This window comes from Molossus molossus, unplaced genomic scaffold (assembly GCF_014108415.1).
Source record: "Molossus molossus isolate mMolMol1 unplaced genomic scaffold, mMolMol1.p scaffold_m16_p_5, whole genome shotgun sequence".
Classification (NCBI taxonomy): Eukaryota; Metazoa; Chordata; class Mammalia; order Chiroptera; family Molossidae; genus Molossus; species Molossus molossus.
The window spans coordinates 118,820,892-118,846,961 of record NW_023425388.1 but is presented as its reverse complement, the minus strand read 5'-3'; the positions used below and the strand labels follow the sequence as shown (position 1 = coordinate 118,846,961).

At 61.5% G+C, this 26,070-nt stretch overlaps 1 protein-coding gene across 2 annotated transcripts in view; it reads right to left on the bottom strand.

Annotated features, from left to right (window-relative positions):
- The window catches only part of NUP210 (nucleoporin 210), a 110,987-nt gene that overhangs the window by 47,032 nt on the left and 37,885 nt on the right, over positions 1-26,070 (bottom strand). For both annotated transcript variants that reach the window (XM_036243670.1, XM_036243671.1), the window contains 10 exons: positions 23,902-24,060; positions 23,565-23,633; positions 21,595-21,701; positions 20,424-20,564; positions 19,553-19,690; positions 18,003-18,158; positions 16,765-16,963; positions 12,763-12,908; positions 6,422-6,643; positions 4,277-4,450 (listed from right to left, as the gene is read on the bottom strand). In XM_036243670.1, coding sequence (XP_036099563.1) covers positions 4,277-4,450; positions 6,422-6,643; positions 12,763-12,908; positions 16,765-16,963; positions 18,003-18,158; positions 19,553-19,690; positions 20,424-20,564; positions 21,595-21,701; positions 23,565-23,633; positions 23,902-24,060 — 1,511 coding nt within the window. The remainder of the gene's footprint in view (positions 1-4,276; positions 4,451-6,421; positions 6,644-12,762; positions 12,909-16,764; positions 16,964-18,002; positions 18,159-19,552; positions 19,691-20,423; positions 20,565-21,594; positions 21,702-23,564; positions 23,634-23,901; positions 24,061-26,070) is intronic.

Here is a 26,070-nt window from a genome sequence, read left to right as displayed (position 1 = left end):
CAGCAGAGGGGGGACCCTAAGCTACTAGACTTCTGAATCCCACAGCTGGGACTCGAACCCCAGTTCTGCTTCTCCCCACCCAGGCAAGCCGGCCACTTCCCAGAGCCTCGGTTCCAACTGTGAGATGGGATCAGGGATGTGGAGCCGTGTGGGGCCGTGTGGGGCCGTGTGGGGCCGTGTGGGGCCGTGACGGACAGGTGAGCAGGGGCCGGGCGGCCTCAGCGACGCTCACACCTGTGCTCCGCCCGTCCTCAGGCCCCGAAGGAAGGGCTGTACCCCTCTGGCCCTTGTGGTCAGCAGTGACCACGTCGTCTACTTGGGCCAGCAGTGAGCAGAACACCTGAGTGGTGTGCGGCCCCGGCACCTGTCACTGCGGCCCGCCCGCCCTGACGGACCCCGCTCTCCTCCCCCCAAGAACTCTGAGCCAAAGCTGCAAACTGCAAACGCAGGTCAGCACGACCGCCTGAGGAGACACAGGGTGTTTCTCGTAGTCGGGACCTAAGCTGGGAGCGAGGGCCACCGGCAGGGGCGAAGGCCGGTCCTGGGGCCCCTCGTTCCACCAGATGCAATCCGGGGGACGCTGTGCTCTTCCCTCCTCCTGCTCTCCCCGGAAGGGTGTTAGCGCCCTGTGCCCAGCTTCCCGGAGCTCCCAACGGCCAGTGCAGGCGATGATTTCATCCCCAGCTTACAGACGGGGAGGCTGAGGCGGAGGCATGAGCAACTTGCCCGAGGTCACTCGGCTTAGGGGTGGACTCGGCTGGTCCGATTTCAAAGCCCACAGGCCCCCTGACCGTGCGGCCTCCCTGTGGTGCGGGAGGCGGTTCGGAAGGCTCACGGGCCTCCTGGCGCTCAGCTGCGGCGGCCGGGCACAGGCCGGCCTGTGGATCCTCCGCCGCCCCCATCGGTCAGCTCTGTCCCGGCGCCTGCCTTGCCCCGATTCACTCTGCAAACCTCTCGGGCAGCCTCGGGCTTTGGAGACGTGTGGGTGACAGCGATGCTGCACCCAGGACCCCGCTTTCTCAAGGCCCCCGGGGGACCCCCTACAGCACGGGGTCCGTGCCTAATCGGCTCTCAGCCCCAGAACCTCAGGACTGGCGACCACTCTCCTTGTTCAAGGTCCACCGCACACGCCAATGCAGAGCCACGCCCCGGGGCCTGGCCGGCAACTTTCCGTCCAGTGACACGACCTGGGCTGACCCAGAGGTCACAGACTGCGCTCGGCCTGAACCTGCTCCCTGGGCAAACAGCCAGCACGGAAGGACAGGGAGGCTGCAGGTGATCGGATGGTCTTTGGTTCTGAAAATGAGGTGTGGCCGGTCTGGGAGGGAATGGGCTGGAGCCGAGCGGGGTGGGCTATCCTTTGGACGGTGCCAGCTCGCCAGGGGGGTCTCCTGGGGGCACCATCCCCCCGGCTCCCCCTCCTCAGCAGCGTCTCCCCTTGGCTGCCCCAGGTGTCCAGACCCACAGGAGTCAGGCAGAGGTCGCAGGGACCCAGCCCGGTGGCTCTACTCCCCTCGGCCACCCGGCAGCTGTGCTGACTCCTCCCCCACGCGAGGCCCCTTCTGGAGGTGCACAGAGGAGCAACGCAAGCCTCCGGTGGCCTTCGACGGCGCTCGGGCCCGGGCGGCAGGAAGGGACTGGAATATGAAATGTTGAGGGGTGAGACCAGACTGAGGTCTGAGGCTGAGGAGGCGGCACTTTAATCAAGAGCGAAAAACAGGCAGAAGAGGGCGGGGCCAGTCAGCCCAGCAGGGCCGGTCCAGCGTGTCCCCGGGCGACAGAGCACGTGGAGGGGCTGGGGCTCGGGGGAGGGGTGCTCTCGCTCTGTGCCGGGCGGACGCCCCCGGCCGGGCTGCGGGGAGAACAGCGGAAAGAGCAGCACTCTGAGCACTCACGTCTGGTCGTATCTTTCTCTACAACACCTCTAAGCCAGGGACCCCTGATCACCAAAGGAGACCAGGCCACACGGGGGCAGGCTCGGCCCCAGCGCTCGGACCACGGAGCTGAGCTCTCTGGCTCCCAGCCTCCACCACGGCCCCTGCAGACCGGGTTTTCCGGGTCCACACTGAGTGCACCTCAGTCTTCCATGGAGGAGGGTTTGGCAAACACGTAAAAGTGGTTTAAAACGTAACACGCTCAGGAGCTTCATCTCCATAGTCCCCCAAGTCAGGGAAACACGTGTCCTTCCCTGAACACACACGGTTCTGGTTTGGGAGGGTCCGTGCTCCCTGCAGACACCAGGCCCGAGCAGGGTGCACGTCTGGGCACGGAGCCGGCTCCCCTCACTCGCCAAGGGGCCCAGGGGCAGGTATTCCTGGCCCAGTCCCTGAGGGAGTGAGCTGGGGGTGCTCTGAGGCTGAGCACTGAGACCCCTCAATTTTTTAAAAAAAAATATATATATATATATTTTTATCCTCACCCGAGGACATTTTTCCATATTTTGTTCAGAGAGAGTGGGAGGGGGAGAGAGAGAGCGAGAAAGAGAAACATCGACGGGAAGGGACACATCGAGTGGCTGCCTCCCACACAACCCAACCAGGGCCGGGGACAAACTGCAACTGAGGTCCGTGCCCTTAGCGGGAACCGAACCCGGGTCTCTCCGGACCGCAGGCCTACGCTCTAACCGCTGAGCCAAACCGGCCAGGGCAAAAAAATATTTTTTCTTTATTGATGTTAGAGAGGAAGAGAGAGGGAGAGAGATATAAACATTGATAAGAGAGAACATCGACTGGCCGCCTCCTGCACGCCCCCCACTGGGGATGGGCCCACAACCTGGGCATGTGTCCTGACCGGGAATCGAACCGGCGACCTCTTGGTGCAGGTCGATGCTCAGCCACTGAGCCGCCCCGGCTGCGCAAGACCCTCCCTTCTCACCACAGAGGCTCTGACACGTATGGGACCAGCGTCAGGGGCAGGGGAGGACCCCACACGCCCACGTGCCCAGAGCTGAGGGACCAGTGACGCCCGAGAGAAGGCAGGAGCCCACCCACCAGCTGCCCGAGCAGGCAGGAGCGGACACAACCACGTAAGGGCCACGGAGGCTGACGGTCCGTGGCAGGTGGCGGATGGTCCCCAGTCCCAGACACTGCCGTCCGGAGCCCCTCTGGGACTTTCGGGAGACTCACGTTGTCCAGATACAAAGCTGCTCTGCCCTGTCCCCACGAGGAGCCAAACCCCAGACCCGGAAGGAGCGGCTGCTGGTACGAAGAGCTCAGGAAGGTGCCCCGAGCGCTCCCCGGGAGCTGCGGGAGCTGAGAGAGCCGGGCGGGGCGCGGCTGGGTCAGGGCTGGGCTGGACGAGCAGAAGCAGCTCCAGGGGCCACTGAGGAGGCACCGAGCTTGTCGCGGGGCAGATCCATGTCCCGCCTGCGGGACCCTGGCCAGCTGGGCCTCGTGGGCAAACCCGTGAGGGGCGCCTGGTCTCGCAGGCCGTCCTGGTGGAGGCACCGAGGCACCGAGGGGAAAGCTCCTGGCACATGGACACAGAGACCCCAGGGCCTTTGCACCTGCTGTTCTGCCTGCCCAGGGCACCCACCTCAGCTCTGAGGCCCTTCCCCGCTCCGTCTGAAGTGGCCTCCGCCTGTGTCCCGTCCTCACTCTGCGTTCCTGAGCCTAGAACCCAGCCTGGCACAGAGGAGGCTCAACAACGAAACGTCCAGGGATGAGCCAAAAGCTGCCCAGTGCCCGCCTCTGAGAAGGGGCCGGGCCAGCTGCGTGTGTGTTCACGCACCCGAACCCGGACAGGACGCCCACATCTCGCGTTGAGTCGTCCGGTCCCTGAGTGTCTTAGAGGCAGAGGCTGGTTGGCTGCAGCCCCAAGGGGACCAGGCCGGCGGGTTTCACCGGTACCCCAGCTGCCAGAGTGAACCCCACCTGGCTGGGCCCAGGTCTGTGGGTTTCACTGGTACCCCAGCTGCCAGAGTGAACCCCACGTGGCTTTCTTTTCTGTGCCCTCATTTATGCTCGGAACACAGCCCCTGGAGAACACTGCAGGCGTCACCTGTACTCGGCCACCCTCGCTCTGACCACACGCTGCCCACTAACAAGTCCCCTCCTCACCAGCCTCGAGTCACAGACAAAGACGATTCTTACAAACTGCCAAGGGCCGTGCAGAGAGCGGCACCTGCGTCTGGCTGCTGAGTCCCGTCCGCTCCCCAGGTCTCGGGACCCCTGCCTGTGATGCTCAGACAGGAGCACCCGCCACGCAGGGCGGGCTGAGGGCGGGGAGGAGGCGGCGGGCACCGAGCCCTCGCGATCGTCCGGCAGCGCCCACTCACCACCTGCTTGTTCTGCTGCAGCAGCGGGCAGGACAGGCCCAGCTGGGGGCTGGCGTAGACGGGCGTCAGGGTGATCCGGGAGGGCGGGGCACACACCAACTTCACGATGGCCGGCTCCAGCGCAGGGAAGGGGTTGGTGACGCTCGGCTTGTTCCCCACCGACAGGGCAATGACCTGGGGGCAGAAGAGCCGTCAGCCACCCCCTGTGCCCACCTCGCCCCCCAGCTCTGGGGCTCAGCCTGCTTCTCTGCGGAATGGGAACGACGATGCACCCACATCCCGGGGGCGACAAAGGCCCAGCCCCCACCGACACCAGCCAGAACCTCTGCCCTGAGCCCGGGAGAGGCGGGGGGCAGTGCCCTGTGGGTTCCCAGCCCCTGTGAAAACCCAGGTGGCACAAGCCAGTTCCCAAGGCTGGGTTTTCACACGAAGAGTCTCGCTGACTTGAAAACACCGTCACCACGAGGAGCAGGGGTGACTGATGTGCCGATGGACTGAGACCCGCGGGGTGGACCAGACGGGGGGCCTGGCCCTCGGTGACACACTGCGGGAAGGAACGGTCTCATCCAAAAGCCCCTCACCCTTCCTGACCCCGAGGCCGGACACGGCAGCTTCCACGCTGACCCACAGGGTCCCTGCCTCCTGCCTGGCGCCCTGAGGACAGAGTGCGGACCAGGGAGGGCGCTGGAGGGTCCGACGGCGACAGCGGGGGGGGGGGAGGGCAGGGGACCCAAAGTCAGGGACGGGGAACTTCTCCAACCCAACTCTGGGCTAAGTTTACTCCTGTCGTGGTGTCACTTAGTAGCACGTATTTACTTTTCTTAATCTCCGTGTGTGAGCTTTTGAAAACAAAGCCGCCAGGAAGTAGGGCCTTTCGCTAGGCTCCCTGCTCACACCGGCAGCCCTGGCACAGCCGACTTCGGAGGTGCCGTGGGCAGTGTGCGCGTGTGTTAGCATCCGTGTGTACATGTTAGCATCCGTGTTAGCATCCATGTGCGCATGTTAGCATCCGTGTGTTAGCATCCGTGTGTACATGTTAGCATCCGTGTGCGTGCGTGTTAGCATCCGTGCGCACGTGTTAGAATCCATGTGCGCGTTAGCCTCCGTGTGCACATTAGCATCCGTGCGCGCGTGTTAGCATCCGTGTGCACGTGTTAGCATCTGTGTGTGCATGTGTTAGCATCCATGTGTGCGTGTGTTAGCATCCGTGTGTGCGTGTTAGCATCCGTGTGCACGTGTTAGCATCCGTGTGTGCACGTGTGTTAGCATCCGTGCGTGCGTGTTAGCATCCGTGTGCACGTGTGTTAGCATCCATGTGCACGTGTTAGCATCCATGTGTGCGTTAGCATCCGTGCGCACGTGTTAGCATCTGTGTGCGCGTGTGTTAGCATCCGTGTGCACGTGTGTTAGCCTCCACCAGTGTTCTCTGCACGAGCAAACGTGCACACCTTCCCCAGACATGGGCTCTCCCCGCCCTGAATCACGCTGGCCTCCCACCTGGCTCTGGGTCCCAGCTGCAGAGCACCCTGTGAACACAGAGGTACAGCCCGACCGGGGCCGAGGAGCACAGGGCCCGAGGGAGAGACCGCGGGGCACGGGGCCCGGACGGCAAGCTGCCTGCCCTCCATCTGGCGATTCCAGCCCCGAGGGGTTCGGGGCATTGTGTTCAGCCTACCCCGTCTCCCAATGTCTCGGTTTTCAGCATTAAAAATAAATAAATAAAAATGAAGAGATCTCACAGGAAAACAACAACAACACTGGGATTCCCAAATTATCCTGAACCACCAAAACGGTCCGCCCGACACGCCGCTTCACGCCTGACAGCCCTTCCGTCCCTGGAGACCTCCGGCCCTGCGCCCCGATCTCGGCTCACCCTCCTCCCCGCCCCGTTTGGCGGGAGGGGCACTGAAGCCGGAGAGAGGGGCGGTCACCAGGGTGAAGGGGGCGGGAATAACGAGCTCTATCAAAGCCTGTACAGGGGGGCCCTCTGCTCACACCCGCCCAGCCCTTCCTCGGACCCTCGGTGTGTCTGTCCGAGAGACGGCACAGCTCGCTCAGGCTTACTCTGAAGGTTAAACCAAAGGACGCATGCGCGCCGCAGGGCACTCCAGGGACACGGTGGGTCTGGGGGGGCTGTGCTCTCACCTGTTCACCGAGGGCCCGGCAGGTCACGAGGATCCAGTGCTGCTGGTAATTGCGGGGGGCAGGGAGCCCCAAGAGGGCCAGGCTGATGCTGTCCGCGTCCTCGGAGGTGACGTTTCGGAAGAACTTGGATGGCTCGAGGACCCAGGGCCGGGGACCTCCTTCGAACAGCATCTCTTGTGAGGAGCCGAGGGTCACCAAGGCGACAGAGGAGGGGTCCACGGCCTGTGGGGCAGAGAGGAGGGGAGTCAGCGCCTGCCTCTGGGGGGCACGTGCACACAGGCTGCCACTCTGAGACCCTGCTGGGGGTTGGGGGGCACCCGGCGCTCTGCTGCTCTGCAAAGCAGTCCAGTGCCAGGAGGAGAGACGAGCCCGAGCACAGAGATGTCAGCTCACTCGACCCCCACCGCACACCATCGGGGACAGTCCGCGGTCCCAGGGCGGCTGCGTGAGTCTGGGGTGCGTCCCGCCAGGCCTGGGTGCTCCCCGAGGCGGCATCGCCGAGTGGGGTTCAGGCCTCACCGGGCGGTGTGATCACACCGTCTTGTTTCAAAAAGCGTGAAACAATTCTAAACGGAAACACGCTCAACGACCAAGGGAAACGGAGATGCGGGTCCTGGCGGCCCGGTTCCCAGTGGTTCGCTTCCCTTACTTTACACGCCGCGGCGTCTCCTGCGCTTTCCACGGCACGCGGCTTGGGGAACACGCCCCCCCCCGCCCCCCCGCCCTCCCCCCCGCCGCTGTGCCGGCCCCAGAGCAGTGCCAGGCACTGAGCAGCTCTACCGTGCTTCGTTCTTCGTTCAGCGAAAGAGTGAGTATCACACCTTCCAAGGACCCAAGGACCCAATTAACACAAGTAAATAACGTCTGCAAGAAGCTCGCACCTGCTCTCCCAGGGCAGCCGCCCGGGGTGCCCACGTGGACACGGGCCGTGCTCGGGGTCTGCAGTGCCGCCCCCACCACAGCAGGGGGAGGGGTTCCACGTGAGGACACCGCCCCGTACAGACACGGCTGGGGTGCGAGGAGGAACGGGGCCCCGAGGGCCCTGCAGCCCTGCTCCTGGACTCCAGCCCACCCTCCAGGAGCTGCCGCAGGGCCTCCCGCACACCGGCCGTGCCCCTCCGTGGTAGGCGGCTCCACGTGTCCGCTGCCCCGGGAACAGAGGCTGAACCACGTCCACCCCGGGATTCAGGCTCTCCCAGCCGGGCCCTGGCCTCGGCGCCCCCTCGTCCCACCTTCAGACTAGTCTGTCCCCGGCCGTCCCAGGCCGGCTGCCCTCCATCACCGGGGGCCTCCCCCTCCCAGGCCGATGACTTGTTCTCCGGCACCGGCTTCAAGCGTTGCTCAGTTGCATCGGGAGGAAATTATTTGTTGGGGTGTCTACCTCCCGCTCAGGCTCTGGGCTCCTAGGGAGGGGGCATCTGTCTCCTTCTATATCTACAGCATGGTCTCAACCACACCAGAAACAAAATACCGTAGAGGGACAACTAAAATAGTCACAAACAGACAAGAGTCCATGACGACACCGATATTCCTCCTCGGCCCCCTGATTGGCAGAAGTCGAAAGGTCGGATGCCCCGGCACCCACATGCTGGGTGGGGGTCTGTGGACAACGCGGACACTTTTCCAAAATCAGTTCATTCTGGCCCAACACAGGGGCCTTCCCTGCAGCGGCCTCTGCGTTATCCACCAGGTCCAGGGGCACGAAGACCCTCGCGGAGCCTGACCTCCCTCAGCTCCGCCCACGTCTCCCCCACCAGGGGCCCCCAGGCCTGCCCACGGCCTGAAGTCCTGGCAGGTACAGGCTGACCACTCAGCTGCCACCACAGTCCTGAACCCGGGGCTCGGCTCCAACCAGATGCCCCCGGCATGGGGAAGGGACCGTGCCCTGGTACCAGCTTCAAGACGGGCACACCCTCAAAGGCGGGGCAGGGGCTGAGGTGAGGATACGCTGAGGCCTATGGGTGCAGGTTCTCCTACTGGGTACTGACTCTGCGCCCCTCCCTACACACACACAGTCCTGGGGTCCCTCATGGACACCCAGCCCCAGACTCTACCTTGTCACACACCCAGGTTTTAAACCCATCAAAGGGCCCATTCCCAACAGGAGACGCTGGGCATGCGCAGGGCCTCTGCCCTGCCCCCCCCGGGACCACCCTCACAACAGTGTAGCCAGAGCCTCTGCTTTGCTCCGGCCTCTGTCCCAACGCCTCCTCGGACAGGCTGCTCGGACCCCACCCAGGGCAGGACCTCCCAAAGCCTGCTCCTCCCGTCCGCTCAACTGCCCTTGCCCCTGCCCGCCATCCCTTACACGGCGTGTGTCCATGGGCTCCTGCCCCACAGCTCGGTCCCTCCCCCTGTGAAAGGGCAGGGACATCGGGTCCTCCGGTTCCAGGGCCGGAAGGAAGCGTGTGCTCGGTGAACGGCCCTGCTCGTACCAGTGTCTTCAGCAACACGTCATCCCCTCTCACAGGGCCACCACCCAGCGGAGTGGAGCCGTGTACCCACATTCGCCCAGCCGGTGGGCTCCAGATGCCCTCCCTGGCTGGATGCCACGGTCAGCCCGACCCCACTGTGGGTGCAGCAGGCCACCAGGAGCCTCGCCGAAGGGTGCTGTTCACGACCAGCCCGAGGGGAAAGGTTGGGCAAAGGTACCACACGTCCTTGAGTCACAGCTGGGGAACCACGGACGGCGCTGCCGCAGGGGACGCCCTTCTCGCTCGGCCTGAACGTGTCACCGACTCTAGGCCAGGGAGACAGGTCGGGGACCAACACGGCTCGCGGAGACCCGCAGGCTCCTCGGCGCCCGCCCAGTGCGGATGTCCGGGCAGCGCCAGAGAGGAGCGTGCCCGTGAACAGGGCGAGGTCCGGGGCCTCCGTCTCCTAGTTCGCAAAACCAGAGGATGGTTTGCTCTCGAGCCCTCCGTGCGGACAGCATGTTTCTAGGGGTTTCCACGTGCCTCTTAGCGGGGGTGCCCACACTCGGTCTCGGATCAAAACACAGAGGCCAGGGCCGGGCAGAAGGTGAAGACCTGGCTGGCAGAGGCCCAGGCCAGTCCCTGCTCACGGGGACAGAACAAAGCAGGGGGCTCCCCAGGCAGGCACTTGGGGCTCCCAGAGAGCAGCAGGTGGACAAGGCCTCTGAACCCCGCCGCAGACAACGGCTGAGGTGCCTGTTAACTGCGGAAGGAGTCAGGTCTCCGGCAAGCATGAGTCTCACCACGATGCCAGCAGAGAAAAGACAGCATGTAACTCAGGGAGGGGAGGGCCCAGCAGGTCAAAGAAGATCTGGACAGAGCCGTGGCGGGGGTGGCAGGCCGTGGCGGGGGTGGCGGGCTTCCTCAAGAGGAACCACTGCCATCTCAGGAATTTCCATTTTCTTTAGCTCTGCTCTGAACCTCTCACCTGGTCCAGGGCCGGCACCAATGAGGGGCGTCTGACCTCATTAGAAACTGCTCCCTCCCTCCCTCCGCTCTCTCCATCCACACTGAACACGAACACTGTCCGAGACGGGCACATAAAAGCACGTTACTTGTTTGGTTTATTTACTGTCTGTCTCTGCCTCTGCCCCCATCTCTGCTAGAATGAGGACCAGGAGTTCTGCGCATCTTCTGCAACATTGTATCCCGTAGGCTGGGAGCTCGGCGTAAGCACCATGTATCCCTCCAGTACATGGATGAGTGGAGGAGGGGAGCAGGCTGGGCCCTTTCTCCCTAATGAGACATTTACACGTATCTGCGATTTTAGGTCTGGGGTCAGGAGACCTTGGTTTCAGTCCTGGACGGCTAACCCTGAACACATCTGCCCTACTTGCTCACTTTATTTTATCTTTTTTCCTTTATTGATTTTAGAAAGGGAGAGAGACAGAAACATCGATGAGAGAGAACATCGACTGGCCGCCTCCTGCACGCCCCCCACTGGGGATCAGGCCCACAATCTGGGCATGTGCCCTGACCGGGAATTGAACCAGCGACCTCCTGGTGCAGGGTCGACGCTCAGCCACCGAGCCGCACCAGCCGGGCCACTTGTTCATTTTAAATAGAACAGCCTTTCTCAAATAATTAAAACATAACTACTCAATGACCCATCAATTCCTCTTCTGGAAGAAAGCAAAGGAGACAAAAACACTGACTTAGAAAGATGTCTGCACCCCCGTGTTCACCGTAGAGTTTTTCACAATCATCTAGACACAAAACAACCTAAGCATCTGCTGAGGATTGAACGAGTAAGAAAAATATGGCACAGATATAGAGTGGAATAGTACTCAGCCATGAAAAAGAAGCACCGTCATTTGTGACACCGTGGACAGACCACGAGAGCATTACTGTGAAGTAAGTCAGACGGAGAAGGACATACAGTGTATGATTTCACTTAGATGTGGAATCAAAAATACACCCACAAAAAACAGATACAGAACACCATCTGGTGACTGCTGGGGTGGGGGTGGGGGGCGGGGGAGGTTCCGAAGGTACAAACTTCCAGTGTAGAATAAATTGGTTCTGCGGATGTGACGTGCAGCATGGTGCCGACAGTCAACAGCACTGTGCTGCTCATTTTTAAGCTGCTAAGAGAGTACAGCTTAAAAGTTCTCATCGCGAGAGGAAAATGTTTAATTTTGGGCGGCAATGGGCCACTAGACTCATTACAGCGATCATGACGCAATATACACACACACTGATTGGTTGTGCTGTACACCTGAAACTAATATGACACAAAGTCAACTGTGCCTCAATTTAGAAAAACAAAAGCGATCCTTGGTTGCTGCCTGCTCTGCGTTGGGGACTATGCCCAGGGTCAGGGTCTGAGATGAGATTCTGATGTTACTGAACTTGCTTTAATGCGTAAGAGGCACAGACCAGGGACCGGAGCGGTGCGAGGCTGATGCTGTGTCCGGGAGACACAAGTGCTGACTGGCCCAGCCTGGGGAGCCCCCGGCCCTCTCCCTGGGCCTCCTGTGTGAGAAGCAGTCAGAACAAGAAGCCGGTCCAGTCACCATCCTGCTGTGAAGCTTCACAACAACCCTTGGAGGGAGGGCAATTCTTTTTTTTTTAATCCTCACCCAAGGACAATTTTTTCCATTTTTTGTTCAGATAGAGCGGGAGGGAGAGAGAGGAAGAGAGAGAGAGAAACATCATTTGAGAGACACATCAAGTGGTCACCATCCACACGACCCCAACCAGGGCTGGGGACAAACTGCAACCGAGGTGCATGCCCTTAGCGGGAACCGAACCCGGGCCTCTCTGGTCTGCGGGCTGAAGCTCTAACCTCTGAGCCACACCGGCCAGGGCCACCCGAGGATATTTTTACATTTATCTTCAGATAGAGCAGGAGGGAGAGAGGAAGAGAGAGAGAGAGAAACATCGATGTGAAAAAGACACATCGACTGTTGCCACCCACACAACCCCAACCCGGGCTGGGGACGAACCGCAACCCAGGTATGTTCTAAACACTGAATCGAACCCGCGGGCCGACGCTCTAACCACTGAACCAAACCCGCCAGGGCCGTCCAATTTTTTTTTATTCTTTTTGTTGTTGTTAATCCTCACCTGAGGATATTTTTCCACTGACTTTTTAGAGAGAGTAGGAGGGAGGGAGGGAGAGATGGGTGTGGAAAAGACACATCAATGTTTCCCTCCCGCACAACCGCGACCTGGGCTGGGGATCAAACCTGCAATCCAGGTACGTGCCCTTAACCGGAATCGAACCTGCAACCCTTCAGTCTGCGGGCCAACGCTCTAACCGTAGAGCCAAACTGGCCAGGGCTTTCCATTCGTATTTTAACAGCTAAACCTCAGTGAGCACGGACTACTGACCGGGACCGTTAAGCCCATTTTGCTCACAGTTCAGCTAATCCTCACCACCACCCCATGAAGTGGGTACTATATTACCCCCTTTTACAGGCAGGAAAACTGAGGCCCACAGATATTCAAGGAGCCCAGGTCCCAGCGTTGGTGTCAGCCCTAGAGTCCAGGACCTGCTTCCTGCCCACAGGGGGCCAAGGGGCACGCCGACCTTGATGGTCACCTGACCTCCAGCAGGGGGAGAATCCAAACCTGTCCCAGGTTCCGGAGGCCCCAGAATGTGCACCCGCAAGCCAGGGCCACTGTCCCCATTCCAGGGTTCTGCGGAGACCCTGCAGGGTAACTGGAGGTCACGGGAACCAGCGATGGCAACATTGTATCCACAGGGTGCAGGACGCACTGTCTGCCCGCAGGGGCTCAGCTCCCTCGGCTTCCTGGTTTCAGCTCAGAAGTCAGGGGAGAGTGCTGTTCTTAAGGCCATTCCGAGGGGCCAGCACCAAGGAGATTCCCGTCGGGGAAGCGGGGAGGGCAGGCCCGACTCACCGTGAGGGGCAGGTAGGCGGCGATGGTGATGCGGGCGCTCAGGTGGATGTGGTTGTGCTTGTAGCTCACCAGCAGCGCCGTGTAGCCCTGGGCCTCGGCTCGCACCCGGACTCCGCTGCAGTGCTCAGGCCCCGGCTGCAGCCTCCCTGTGGGAAGAACAGGCCGCGTCAGCCCGCCTTTGCCGGAACGCGTGTCCAGGCCTGCGCCTGGTACACACCCCGTCCCCACACCGAAAGGACCCGTCCGAGATGCACAGTTCACCGTGATGCACCCCCTCCCTGAACGGAGCGCACCCCCCAGGACTGGGACCGGCAAACAATCTGACCTGTGCCCTGGAGGCTCCCCAGACCCCCCACGAGCTCCTCCCCAAAGGAGAACCTCGGCTGCCTTCTAACAGCACAGCCTGACTGTGCTTCTGCGTTTCACAGAAAGGGAACGTCTGGGCTCCTACTCCTTTGTGGCTGCCCCTCCGGCGCAGGGGAGAGAGGCCCCCCCTGCGGCTGGCACGGTGCAGACCTCCCCTGGGAAGAGTCCGCCACCGACCTCTCCCTGCTATGGCGCACATTCCTCTGGGTGAACATCCCCCCGCCTTTACGTGGGTGTTTCCCAAAGACCACTGTCTGTGCGCCCCGATACCCACTGTCCGGGGCACACAGATGTCCATGTCTCAACGGCACTACCGGATCTCTCTCCCAAAACGGTTGCGACACGTGACGCTACCTCTAACGACTGTGCGTGGTATTTTCCACCCATTATTAAAGAGGCCGATCTAATGGGAGTGTAAAGAATTGTTTTCTTCCCCAACATTTAGAAGAAAATTACACTGTGAAACCCTCATCCCCACCCCCAGACCCTGTAATTACCACGTTGCTCTGTTTTCTTACTGCGTTATCAACCCACCGCCGACCCATCCACCCATCGCTCTGTTTTTTACGCACTTAAAAGGAAGTTGCGGGTGTCGGGCGCTAGCTTCCCCGAACGGTCACTCATTCTACAGAATCGCCCATTTCAAGTGCACCTGAGCCCCGGCCGGTGTGGCTCAACCAGGGGTTCTCAGCCTTCCTGATGCTGCGACCCTTTCATCCAGCTCCTCACGCTGTGGGGACCCCCGACCATAAAACTATTTCCGTTGCTACTTCATAAGTGTCATTTTGCTCCTGTTATGTCCTAGGTGACCCCTGTGAAAGGGTCGTTCGACCCAAAGGGGTCGCGGCCCCCAGGTTGAGGAGGCTCTAATGGTTAGGGCGTCGGCATCTGGGCCGTTTCCCGTTTGGGGCGATTAGTGGAAAAGCCGCTGTGCACATCGGAGAACAACCTCCTCCCCAGGCCGAGGATACATTTCCCTGCGTGCTGATCCGCTAACGGCCACTCCGCGCCCGGGGCAGAAGTCCCCACGCCGCCCAGAGGGCTGGCCAGAGCCCAGGGCAGAGCCAAATGAAAACCGAAACGCCGAACGGGCCGTTTGTGTCCAAATTACCAAGCAGAAGGAACCGGGACGGTGCGTCTGAGCAGGGACCCCGCTGCCTTCCCATCGGTTCGAGGGGTCTGCCCAACGTGGTGCTGCACTGGAAGGGAGGGGCCCTCAGTACAGGTGGGGAGAGACGCTGAAGGGGGAGCCCAGGGGGCACCCGGCTCCACAGCCCTGCCCCGGACCCTGGAGGCCACCTCGGCACCTGGCAGGGACCTGATGCGGGACACACCCTTTCCTGTCTCGGCTCCAACACACGCTTCCTGCTCCCAGAATCCCCTCCCCCACCTCCCTGACCATCCTCCGGGTGGTCGTCCCTCTGACCGTCCTCCCCTCCCCCACGCTGGCTCAGGAACCCGTCTTCAGCACATCTTCTGGGGGACACGTCTGGGCATTTCGGGTGCATCCATGCCCCGGACTGGGAGAACCCCCAGGACCCTGCTACCCCTCGGCACACCCGCCCAGCACCACACCTACCTGTCCGCCATCAGTCTCCTACAGGGTCCGGGGGACCCCAGAGTGCAGCACTTGGGAGGTGCTCTGTGAACAGGGGGCTGAAAACCAGCCGAGGCTCAGAACAGAGAAAGGGTCAGGGAGGAGCCAGAGCTGAGGTACGGCCACCCCAGGGTGCCTGGCCAAGCCCAATCCGGGGGCTCCCTGGAGAAGTTCACAGTAACACCCACAACCCAAGGGCTTTCAGGGGGCTTCCATGATGAGAAGGCAGAAAGGGGAGCCCAGCAGCCACGTCCAGGGGGAGAAGGTGAGGGCCCCAGGTGGACCGCGGCTGCCCCCCCAAGAACCAGGAGCTGAGCCCCTCGCTGTGCTCTCAGATCAGGGTCATGCAGTCGAGGGCGAGAGGGGGAGAAGGTGCCCAGCAGCCTGACTGAGATCACGCCCACGAGACCCCCGAGCCCTGGGGCAGGCGCCACAGCCCACTGCCCCACCCGGTCTCCAGTGCCTCTGACTCCTGCGCGAATCCCCCACCCTCGCCGGCTTCCCGTCACCTGGGCCCAGCACAGGCCTCACACAGCCACACGAACGCGGTATCGGGGCACCCGAGGCGCTCCGCTCCCTGAGGGGTCTTCTGACGCCCAGGGGTCGTCTCCGCTGCTGTCTTCAGAATCAAACCCCGGCACTGGGCGGAGGGGCATGTGTACCCCTCCCTGCAGGCAAGGGGCCCGTATCCCCACGTGTACACGCGGAATCCAAGGCTCAGAGGGGTTGGGCGATGTGAAGAAGGGGTGCTCAGACCCCGGAGTGTGGTGTTCCAAAGCCTGCCCTCCTCCCTGGGGTCCCGGATGTTGACACAGTGCCTGGGCAGGACCTGCACACTGCCCGCCAGGGCGCGTGTGGGGCAGAGCTGGGGGCTCCTCGCCCGCGGCCGTGGGTGCTCCCCACTAATGCTTCCCTCTGTCTATGGTGTTGCCTCCCCAAAGACACTGAAGACGTCACACAGCTGGGTTTCTCCTGGACGGTCCTCGAGGACACGGCAGCGCCTCCAGGGAAGGACACGGACGTGGGGGTGTCAGAGACGCGGCCGCATCTGGGCAGCGGCATTCACGGGGCTCCACGCAGAACCACAGCTCAGGAGGGGGCCGCCACTCTCTGCTCACAAACGCCAGGGGCTCCCCACTGCGGGGACACGTGGCCCCGGCCCTCCGACGCCCTCCTCATTCATGGTTCAGCAGCTCAGCCATTCCTGGTCGCTGAGTGTGGCCGCGAGCCTGCACATGCCCACCGCGGGGCCTGGCTCAGGAGGCCCCGATGCTGTTCCCGCCCACTCCTCCCTCTGCCCTAACCTCACCCTCCCTCCTCGGCCCGGCCCTGGCTTTTCCCCGCCTACCGACGGAGAGGAACCCTCTGCTGCCGAGCCGACTCCCCTGCAGGCCCCTTCCGCAGAGGACAGACTTCAGACAGCACCCAGACTCTGACCTGTGCACCATCACGCCCTGTGCCCTTGTGTGACCTTGGGGGGGCCACAGTGCCTCAGCCTATCTGTCAGTGGCCCGACCTGTCTCCCCCCATGACGGCTGTGTCATCTAATGAGTCACACACGCAAGGTGCTCCCCCACCCGACCAGCAGGGCTGAGGCTATAAATAACCTCCAGGCACCAGCACCACCGTCACCACCACCCAGACCCTGCAGGGGGCGCCGGAGAGGAGACAACAGGGTGCAGGGCTCCCAGGGCTCAGGCGGGCTGGACCCCGCGGGTGTGTCCAGAGGCATTGCTTCCGCCACGCCCCCCAAGCCCCCAGCAGTGTGCCCGCGTCCTGAGCACCCCTGCATTCCAGGCCCTGCGGGGGGCTCTCCTACTGCCGCCCCAGGAGGACGGCACCCGTTTCAGAGACGAGAAATCAGACCCTCGAGCAGGCGATGGGTCCCGAGGCAGGTAAGGTCCAAAGCAGACCAGGCTGCTGGGGACGGGGAGACAGACACAGCTCCTCGCGCTGTGCCCCCCGCGGCCTCGCCCCGCGGAGGAGTGTGGGCGGCCCCAGTCCCCCTGCTGCCGGGGGGCTCGGCGGGGCCAGTTTACCTGGAAGCGGCTGGAACACACCCTGGTTCTCCACCTCGACCGCCAAGTCGAAGTGGGAGCAGTCGCTCAGGGTGACCACCTCACTGGCCCCGCCGGGCATCAGGCCGTTGATCCTCAGGGGCAGCTCCAGGGTCTGGCCCACTCGCGCCTCCACCTGGCACGGGGCGAACTCCATGCCTCGGGGTTCGATCACGTACACCTGCAAGACAGGTACGGTGCTGAGTGTACATCGGTGAGAAGGCTTCGCCTGAGGGACACGCGGGGTGTGCGGGGACTGGGGTGACGTTCGGGGACAGAGCTGTCAGGGAAGGCCTCTCTGAGAAGGTGCGTAGGAGCTTAGATCTGAGAGCTATGCCAGAGGCAACTGGACAAAAGTCGGGAAGAAAGACGTTCTGGGAAGAAGGGATGGTCTGTGCAAAGGCCCTGGGGCATGCACCAGCTCAGCACGTTGGAGAGAGATACAGAAGGTGGTGCCCAGTAACAATGAGTTTCTGTACGAAATGTACCCCCAGCTTCTGGCCGAGCAGGGTGACAGGTGGCATATTCGCTGAGACGAGATGCCTGGGTGATGGGGGGAGGAGGGACAAGGCAGTTCCTGTTGACCCAAATATTTGACAACTATGATGTAGCCAAAGGGTCCCCATTACAACCCCTCCATACAGAACTCAGATCAGTCTTAAGGTGGGGCGTGGGGGTGCATATGTGTCACAATAAAAAGAGAAAATCACCTCTCATCAGCGTCCCAAGTAACTTAAGAGAAGGGCAAGATCAGATGACAGGTGGACCTTCGATCTCTGCTCTAAGTGACGTAATGAACGGGGCTGAGGTCAGGAGGCCACCAGGCTCAGCTACAGAGGACCAGGCCCACCTGTGGCCTTCGAGTGAGTGACCCCACGCCACTGGGGGGCAGAAGCCAGGTGTGGAGCCTGGCAGAGGGAGCCCTGACTGGGACCTACCACAACAGTCAGCGACCCTTCCCGGTGGGGAGCTGTCTCTCAGGTCTGGTGAATTCCCCGGAGGGACTCGCTGGAGGAGCTCATGTCTCCTGTGGCCCCTGGTCTCCGATCCAGGGGTCCAGCTCTGTGCCCCCCCCCGCCTTGTACGGGGCTTGAGCTCCTCAGGACAGGGCTGGGGCCCCGCCCAGCACCCCCTCACCGCTGCCAACACTAAGGACAAAGCCAAGGGCTGAGGGTGGTTCCGAATTCAGCCTGAGGGCTGGGCCGGATCTCAGGTCTCACCTTCATGTCCCCGAAGTGCAGTGGGTTCTGGACATCATGGGCCTGGATGACGCTGAGTCCTGTGTCACTGCCCGTGGTCATCACGCCCTTGACGGTGACGGTGGCAACTGCGTAGGCTGACGAAGACCAGCTGAAGTTTCCACTCCCGCCGTGGGCCTGCGGGGAGAACGTCACGTAACCAGCCACCGCGTGGTCTCTCTCTGCTCCACGCACACCCCCTCACGCAGGCAGCGTCTCCCACGACAAGGAGAAACAGCCGAGTCCACGCCCGACGGGGGCTGCCCCATGTCCACTCTGCTGCGGTTCCAGTCCTCACGTGGCTGATGGACACCCCCCCCCCCCGTGACAGTGGCCCCAGAACCTCGCGCACCTCCCGGAGCGCAGGCTGGAAAGGAAAGACCTTTCCAGAGCCAGGGGCAGGAGGCTGCCCGACCGGACACCACGCTCCCTCCTGCCCACTCGGAGGAGAACAGCAGCCCAGCAGCTGCCGAGACCCAGGGCCACTGCCCAGGAAGGTGCCACGCCGAGCGGCTACCAGGGCACAGACAGGACCCTGCATCAGAGCCAGGAGGGAGGCCGGCGGGCAGCGTGCCGGCCACGGGGGCTCAGGCCCAAGGGAGTCCGTCCACCACACACGTGGCAGCTGGCAGGGTTGGGGACATTCCCCTTGAATTTCACACTCTTCTCTGAGAATGTTCACACTGCTTCAGGGACAATTTTTTTTTAATCCTCTCTTGAGGACATTTTTCCATTTTTTGTTCAGACAGAGTGAGAGGGAGAGAGAGAGAGAAACATCGACGTGAAAGGGACACATCGATTGGTCGCCACCCGCACGACCGACCAGGGCCGGGGACAAACTGCAACCGAGGTGCATGCCCTTAGCGGGAACCGAACCCGGGTCTCTCTGGACCACAGGTCGACGCTCCAACCGCTGAGCCAAACCGAGGTTTCAGGTTGGCTCCCAGGGCACAGGCAGGAATCAACCAGATGCATCCGTAGGCAGAACAACAAGTTGATGTCTCCCTCTCTTCTCCCCCCCTTCTCCTGTCTCCAAAACCAGTAAATTCTTAAGAAATGCACGTGGGGGTTACGTCTGTATTCCACGATTTCTCTATTTTCTGTTTCTCAGGGTTTTGTTTGTTTGTTTGTTTTTTCTGATCAGAATATGCAGAAAATGCAGGAGACTCTGACTGCAGCCCTGGCCGGTGTGGCTCAGCAGTTAGAGCGTCGGCCTGCGGTCCAGAGAGACGCGGGTTCGGTTCCCGCTAAGGGCATGTACCTCGGTTGCAGTTTGTCCCCGGCCCTGGTTGGTCGTGCGGGTGGCAGCCACTCGATGTGTCCCTTTCACGTCGATGTTTCTCTCTCTCCCTTCCTCTCTCTCCCCCCCTTCCCTCCCACTGTATCTGAAGCTAAATGCAGCAGTGTCCTCGGGTGAGGATAAAGAAAAGACCCTCTGACTGTAAACCCTCGGCAGCCCCAGGAGATGATACTGGAAGAGAGCGGCCCACAGGCCCACCCCCAGGAGCCCCGAGTGCGGTCAGGCCCGTTACCTGGATGGTGTACTGGTAGGTGCCTGTCTTCGGTTGCCACGGAAACGTCAAGATGCTGGGAGAGAGGGTGATGGGGGCGTGAATCTCCACCTCCTGCTGGTTCCACACCGGCGCTCGCAACACGTGCACCCCGCCATCCTGCAGGGGTGAGGGTGCCCACATCACACGACAACCCGGTGGTCAGCCGTCTTCCCAGACGTGCAGACCCTGCCCTGGGGGTCAGTCGCAAAAGTCGATCTTGGGGCTGGGGGGGTGGGGGGGGGGCGCGGCCAGATAACCTTCCGCCTCGGTCTCCATGGAGACGGCTCGGCTGGCGCCGCCCCGCCGCTGGGTAAATGCTGTTCGACACCATCCTCGGGGCCCCCACAGGCGGCTGTGGGTGTCCCCGCTTTACAATGGGGAACTCGAGGGGCGTTACGCTCAAGCGCCTGGCCCCCCGCCCCAGCCGAGGTGCAGACCGGCAGGGGCAGCGATGTGGACCCCAGGCCCCTCGCCCCGCTGCCTCGAGCAGGCTGCTGGGGAGCACAGGGCCCGGCCAGGGCTCCAACCGGTGCAGGCTGCTCCCACCCACGGACTGGGAGGACCCTCAGCCCAAAGGGGCTCCGGTGGTGCCCAGCTGGACGCGGGGCCAGCATGTCTCTCAACACGGGCTCCAGCCTCAGCCCAAAGGTGAGGGTCCCTTGTCCAGGGGCTGCAGAGGAAGGGGCTCTGCCTGGTGTGGGGACCGGTGACAGGAAGAGCACCCCCACCCCAGACACCCCTGCAAGCCCAGAGAGGGAGGGGCCCTCAGGGCACGAGTCGGAGACACAGGCTGGGTCAACATTTCTGCCCGCGCGGGACCCAAGGGGCGGGCGAGCAGGTGCCCACTTGCCTGGTCCACCACGGAGGTGAGCGTCGCCTCAATAGCCGTCTGGCCTCTCTTTATCGCCCTGACGTGATGGAACGACCCGTTCTGGGAAGACGAGAGGACCTCGAAGAACTCAGGGGGCAGCGTGGTCTCAACGCGGATGTTCTGGAGGGTGAGACCAATGGGTGAGGAGCTTCTCAGACCACCCAGGGTGCAGGACAGAGAACAAGACAGACTGCAGGACAGACTGCAGGACAGGGTGCAGGACAGGGTGCAGGACAGACTGCAGGACAGAGAGCAGGACAGAAGCCTTGGACCTGCAGGTGCAGTCAGGCCAAGGGCCCTGAGGCCCACAGACCTCCAAAGGCCAGCAGCCAAGCTGGACAAAGCCCTCCCTGGCCTTTGCCCCTCCCAGCTCCCCTCCCTGGGTGGCCAATGAGCGGGAGCTCCTGGGGCAGCTGCCCACGTGCAGCACAGGGGAGCTGAAGCCTTCAGTCGGCTCTTAGCACTGAGGTCCCGGCGAGGAGACAGGAAACACAAAGAGGTCATCGCCATGCCCTGTGGGAGACTGTTTGCATGGCATCCATTTTGCAAAAATCTGCTCTGCCATCTCCTGCCCCAAGGCAGGATATCTCTGTCTGCATCTCTGCATACAATGTTTCTGCATTCCTTTAAGTAACCATTTACTCAGCCAGTTATGCTGTTTGTCTTTTGTTCCACCTGTGATATTTACATGATATTTACTTGAAATTGCTTCGAGGTGGTCACCACAGACATGCTTGGCAACAAATGTTCTTGTTTTTCTGCTTCTTGCCATATATATACTGTGGATCTCCCCAGAATAAACGAGACTTGATCAGAGCCCTGTCTTGTCTCCATTTCTCGTGTCTCTTGTCCCTCCTCATCCTCACTCCCCCTCTAGAGTCCTCATTGCTCGACCTACGGGACGGGTCAATGCCCAGAGCTAAGGAAGCTCAGGTACCAGGCAGCCACCGGACTCCACTCCCCACCCCCGCCTGCAGGCTGCCCCATGCCTGAGCGGCCCCACAATCCCACAGGACGTCTCCCACGGAGCCAGCAGCAACGCCAGGACGTTCCTGAACTCGGCCTGTTTCTTGGGGGGGGCAGCTCACTGAGCAGGGGCTCCAGAGACACACCCCACAGCGCACCCCCAGGGCCCCAGGCGGGCACTCACATCTGACAGGTAGACCTTGTTGCCAGACTTGTCCAGCACGTCGATGGTGATTTCATAGAGGCGGCCAGTCTCCAGCACCCACCTGTCTCCAGGGTGGACCGTGAACCCTGTAGGGTAGGAAGTGGCAGTGCCGATGGGTCAGGCCAGGGGTACAGGGCGCACAGGGGTACAGGGCGCACAGGGGTACAGGAGTACAGGGGTACAGGGCACGCAGGGCGCACGCCGCTGCCACCTCCTGGCCGGGCAGACCACTCACCTGAAGACGTACAACCGCCCAACTAAAGGCACCTACAACCACTCACCTGGGGGCCCCAAAACCACCTGCGTGGAAGGTCTCAGCCCACCCCGTCGGGACCCACAACTGCTCGTGGGAAGGGCTCACAGTCGCTCACGGAGACAGCCCGCAGCCGCTCACCTGCTTCCCTCCGTGGGAAAGGCCAAGTGTTCATCACTGTGAAATCTCACACGGCCACCGGCACTGAGCCCTACAGACGTGAGCTGACCCCTGAGGGTCCCCCGGACAATCCCACACTCACTGCCCAGACTCCCTCAACGTGAGCCTGCCCACAGGTCTGTGCTCAACATCCACGCGGGCGTCCACTCTGAATCCACGGCGGCCCGAACTGAATCCATGTCTCTACACTCTCGTTCCCAAGTGCGTCTGCGCCGTGACCCAGGGCAGGTCTACGCTCCGAACCCACCGTTGACGCCGGAATGCACCGCAGGCTGACGGGCCCCGGGCACCGAGCACCCCGAGCCGACCCCGCTCCCAGGCCTCTCGCTCTTACAGCAGATGCCACGCCGGCTGCCTGCTGACCCCGGTGACCCCTGTGCGTCCTCACGCCTACCCCTGACCCACCTGCTCTTGCCTGACGGCCCCCAGCAAAGCGCAGCTTCCCGGGGAAGGGCCGCTCGGGGGTCATCTCCGGAGCCTTTCTCTGCACCCTCGTTTACTGACCCCTCCCACCTGCCACCTGCGGCGGGGGAGGGGGTCTCTCCCCACAAAACCAAGCACCGAGGATCTCGTCCTCCTCCTCTGGGGACCCCAGTGCCCAGCACAGGCCAGACAGTTGGAGGTGCCAGGAACCACTGCTAAGGGATGGAATTGCGGGGACCCGCAGGGCCGTCTGCCTGGTGTCTGCACCCTGTCCACGGCGCCTGCTCCCAACAGCAACCCCAGGGGCCTTGGGGTTCGCTACACGTCTGACCTCTCTTCCCTGGCCCACGTCGCTGAGCCAACAGGTGGGTAAACTCAGACCAAAAGCAGCCGTCGAGACGGTGACCCAGGGTGTGTCCCGGGCACCTCCCAAGTGGTCATCACAACGGCAGCTCCCAGGCCCGGGCTGTACCCCAGCGAGTCCTCGCGGCCGTGGGTTCCTCCCCTTCCTCCCTGAGAGGGCACCTACCGACTGTCACATGACGTCAGGAGCCCCTGCACCTGGGCCGCCCCAACCTCCAAACGCCATGGCCAGGGTCAGGCCTGCACAGACCAGACCCAACCCAACCCGCCCCAGTCCTCCTCCCCCACCCCCACCCCCGACAAGCTGGCCGCCGGCCTGGCCCTGTGCAGCTGAGTGTTTCTGGGTTCAGACAGGGGAAGGACTGGGCAGCAGCCCTGGCTGGGCAGGTGGATGCTGAGGGCCCCAGGAGGGTGCTGAGGGCCCCAGGTGGGTGCCGAGGGCCCCGAGAGGGTGCCGAGGGCCCCGGGCGGGTGCCGAGGGCCCCGGGCGGGTGCCGAGGGCCCCGGGCGGGTGCTGAGGACCCCGGGCGGGTGCTGAGGGCCCCGGGCGGGTGCTGAGGGCCCCAGGCGGGTGCTGAGGGCCCCAGGCGGGTGCTGAGGGCCCTGGCCTCTCAGCCGGTAGAGCTGTCCAGAGTAAAGTGTTTTCGGGGGAGGCTTTTATTTTTTTTACTTTTGCTTTTCTAAGTCACGTCACAAGAGCCGTGTCCAGGACCCCGGAAGCCATACTCACCCAGGTACCCGGGTTCCACCACGTAGACGGTGCCGTTGGGTAGCCTGGAAGCACCCTGCATGCGGATACCTGATTCTTCGTTAAGGGAGAAACAGGACAGCAACCGAGGCAGCTGCAGGCTCCGCCCCACAGAGGAGGGAGGGGGGCAGCCGGGGCCACCACCACCCATCCCGGGAGCTTCTCCAGCAAGTCGCCCACAGAGCCGAGCAATCTCGCTGGTTTTTAGAAACAGGGCTATTTTCAGCTGCGCCTGGCTTCCAGGGAGGAAGGGCTTTGGAACAGAGCTCCGGGCACAGGTCATGCACCTGGGCACACGTACGGCCTGAGGAAAGGATACTCCTGTGGCCGAGGACCAGGCTGCTCTGTCCCAGCTGCAGGGCGGTGACTGTCGACGTGTCCTGAGCCAGGACAGCCACGGGCCGGCCCGGGTCTCCCTCGGGGCCCGGGATGCTGTTCTGCAGCTGCAGCTCATACTGATCCGAAGGCATGGAGAGTTCTGGCCATGAACCCGGAGCACCAGGTGGAGACGGAGTGGGAGAGAGAAAACCGTGGTTAGAGGCCAAGCTCACCCCAAATGCCTCTGCTTTCTTTCATGATTTTTTTTTTAGAGCGAGGGAGAGAGAGGAAGGGAGAGGGAAAGATAAAAACATCGATGAGATGCCCTGGCCGGTTTGGCTCAGCGGTTAGAGCGTCGGCCTGCGGTCCAGAGAGACCCAGGTTCGGTTCCCACTAAGGGCACGTAATTCGGTTGCAGTTTGTCCCCGGCCCTGGTTGGTCATGCGGGTGGCAGCCACTAGATATGTCCCTTCACGTCGATGTTTCTCTCTCTCTCCCTTCCTCTCTCTCCCTCCCACTCTATCTGAACTAAAAATGGAAAAATATCCTCGGGTGAGGATAAAAACAAAAAAAACAAAACATCGATGAGAGAGAACATCGACTGGCCGCCTCCTGCACGCCCCCCACTGGGGATCAGCCCACAACCTGGGCATGTGCCCTGACCGGGAATCGAACCAGCGACCTCTTGGTGCAGGGTCGACGCTCAGCCACGGAGCCACACCCGCCGGGCCCTGCTGCTTTCAACCCCACATTCTAGTAGCATCTCCCCGACTCTGGCAAAGGCAGACGCTCTGTGTGGACGTTTATGTTTTTTCCAGGCTGCTTTTTAAAATTCAGCACAGCCTCCGTCAGAATGCCTGCCCGCAGAACAACATCATCAGACCCGTCTGTGTCCACGGCAGACGGGGGCTCCAGGACGGGCGCCCTGGGTCTGTGCCCGCGGGAGGTTCCAGGAAGGTGCTGGTCCGGGTGCCCCGCGTGGCCGGGGCTCAGTGCAGACTACGGAAGAATCTCCTCGGTGGCTGACGTGACCACCATCCTCCTCCCGCTCGGTGCCAGGTGCAGGGAGAACTGCTCACCAGGGCCGGATGGAAAGGTGCGTCCCGGGAGGAACAGCGGACAGAACCTACCACCTCTGCTCACAGTCGCTCACGTCCATCTCCCCGTTGGGGTGAGATCCCAGCAGATCCCTCCCCCAGGCTCAGAGCCCCCAGCAGAGCCTCAAGGGCTCACCTCAGGGTAAAGGGGAAGAAAGCCCGGCTTTGCTGTACAAAGTTCTCCAAACGAATAGGGATCTTTTAGGAAGTGAATATGAGACACTCTACAGATGTTGCAAACGGATGTACCAACACGGGGTGGGGCGAACATAGGTTCAGTCGTGAGTACGCGAACAGTTCATCCTTGTATTTTCTCTTTTAACTCATCTTTATTGTTGAATGTATTACAGATGTTCTCCCTTTTCCCCCCACTGACCCCCTCCTCCCCTACCCCGCCCCCCTCCTGCCTTCCCCACACTATTGTCGGTGTCCATGGGTTGTGCACATGTGCACAGAAGTTCTTTAGTTTATCTCATCCCTCCCTCCCTGCCCCCGTCCCTTTGAGGTTCATCAGTCTAACAACCAATTTGTACTTCTTACTCCCTTCATATTTTTCACCCATCCCTCCAGCCCCCTCCCATCTGGCAACCAACAAAAAGTTCTGTTTCTGTTCTGCTTGCTCATTTTGTTTGTAGATTCAATTGCGGATAGATACGTATTTATTGCCATTTTATTGTTCATATTTTTGATCTTCTTCTCCTTCAAAAAGACCCTTCAACATTTCATATAATACTGGTTTGGTGGTGATGAACTCCTTTAGCTTTTCCTTGTCTGGGAAACTCTTGATATGTCTGTCCATTGATTCTAAATGACAGCTTTGCAGGATAGAGTCATCTTGGTTGTAGGTTCTTGCTTTTCATCACTCTGAATATTTCTTGCCACTCCCTTCTGGCCTGCAAAGTTTCTTTGGAGAAATCAGCTGACAGTCTTATGGGAGCTCCATGTAGGTAACTAACTGCTTTTCTCCTGCTGCTTTTAAGATTCTCTTTGTGTTTAACCTTTGGCATTTGGATGATGATGTGTCTTGGTGTGGACCTCTTTGGTTCATCTTGTTTGGGACTCTCTGTGCTTCT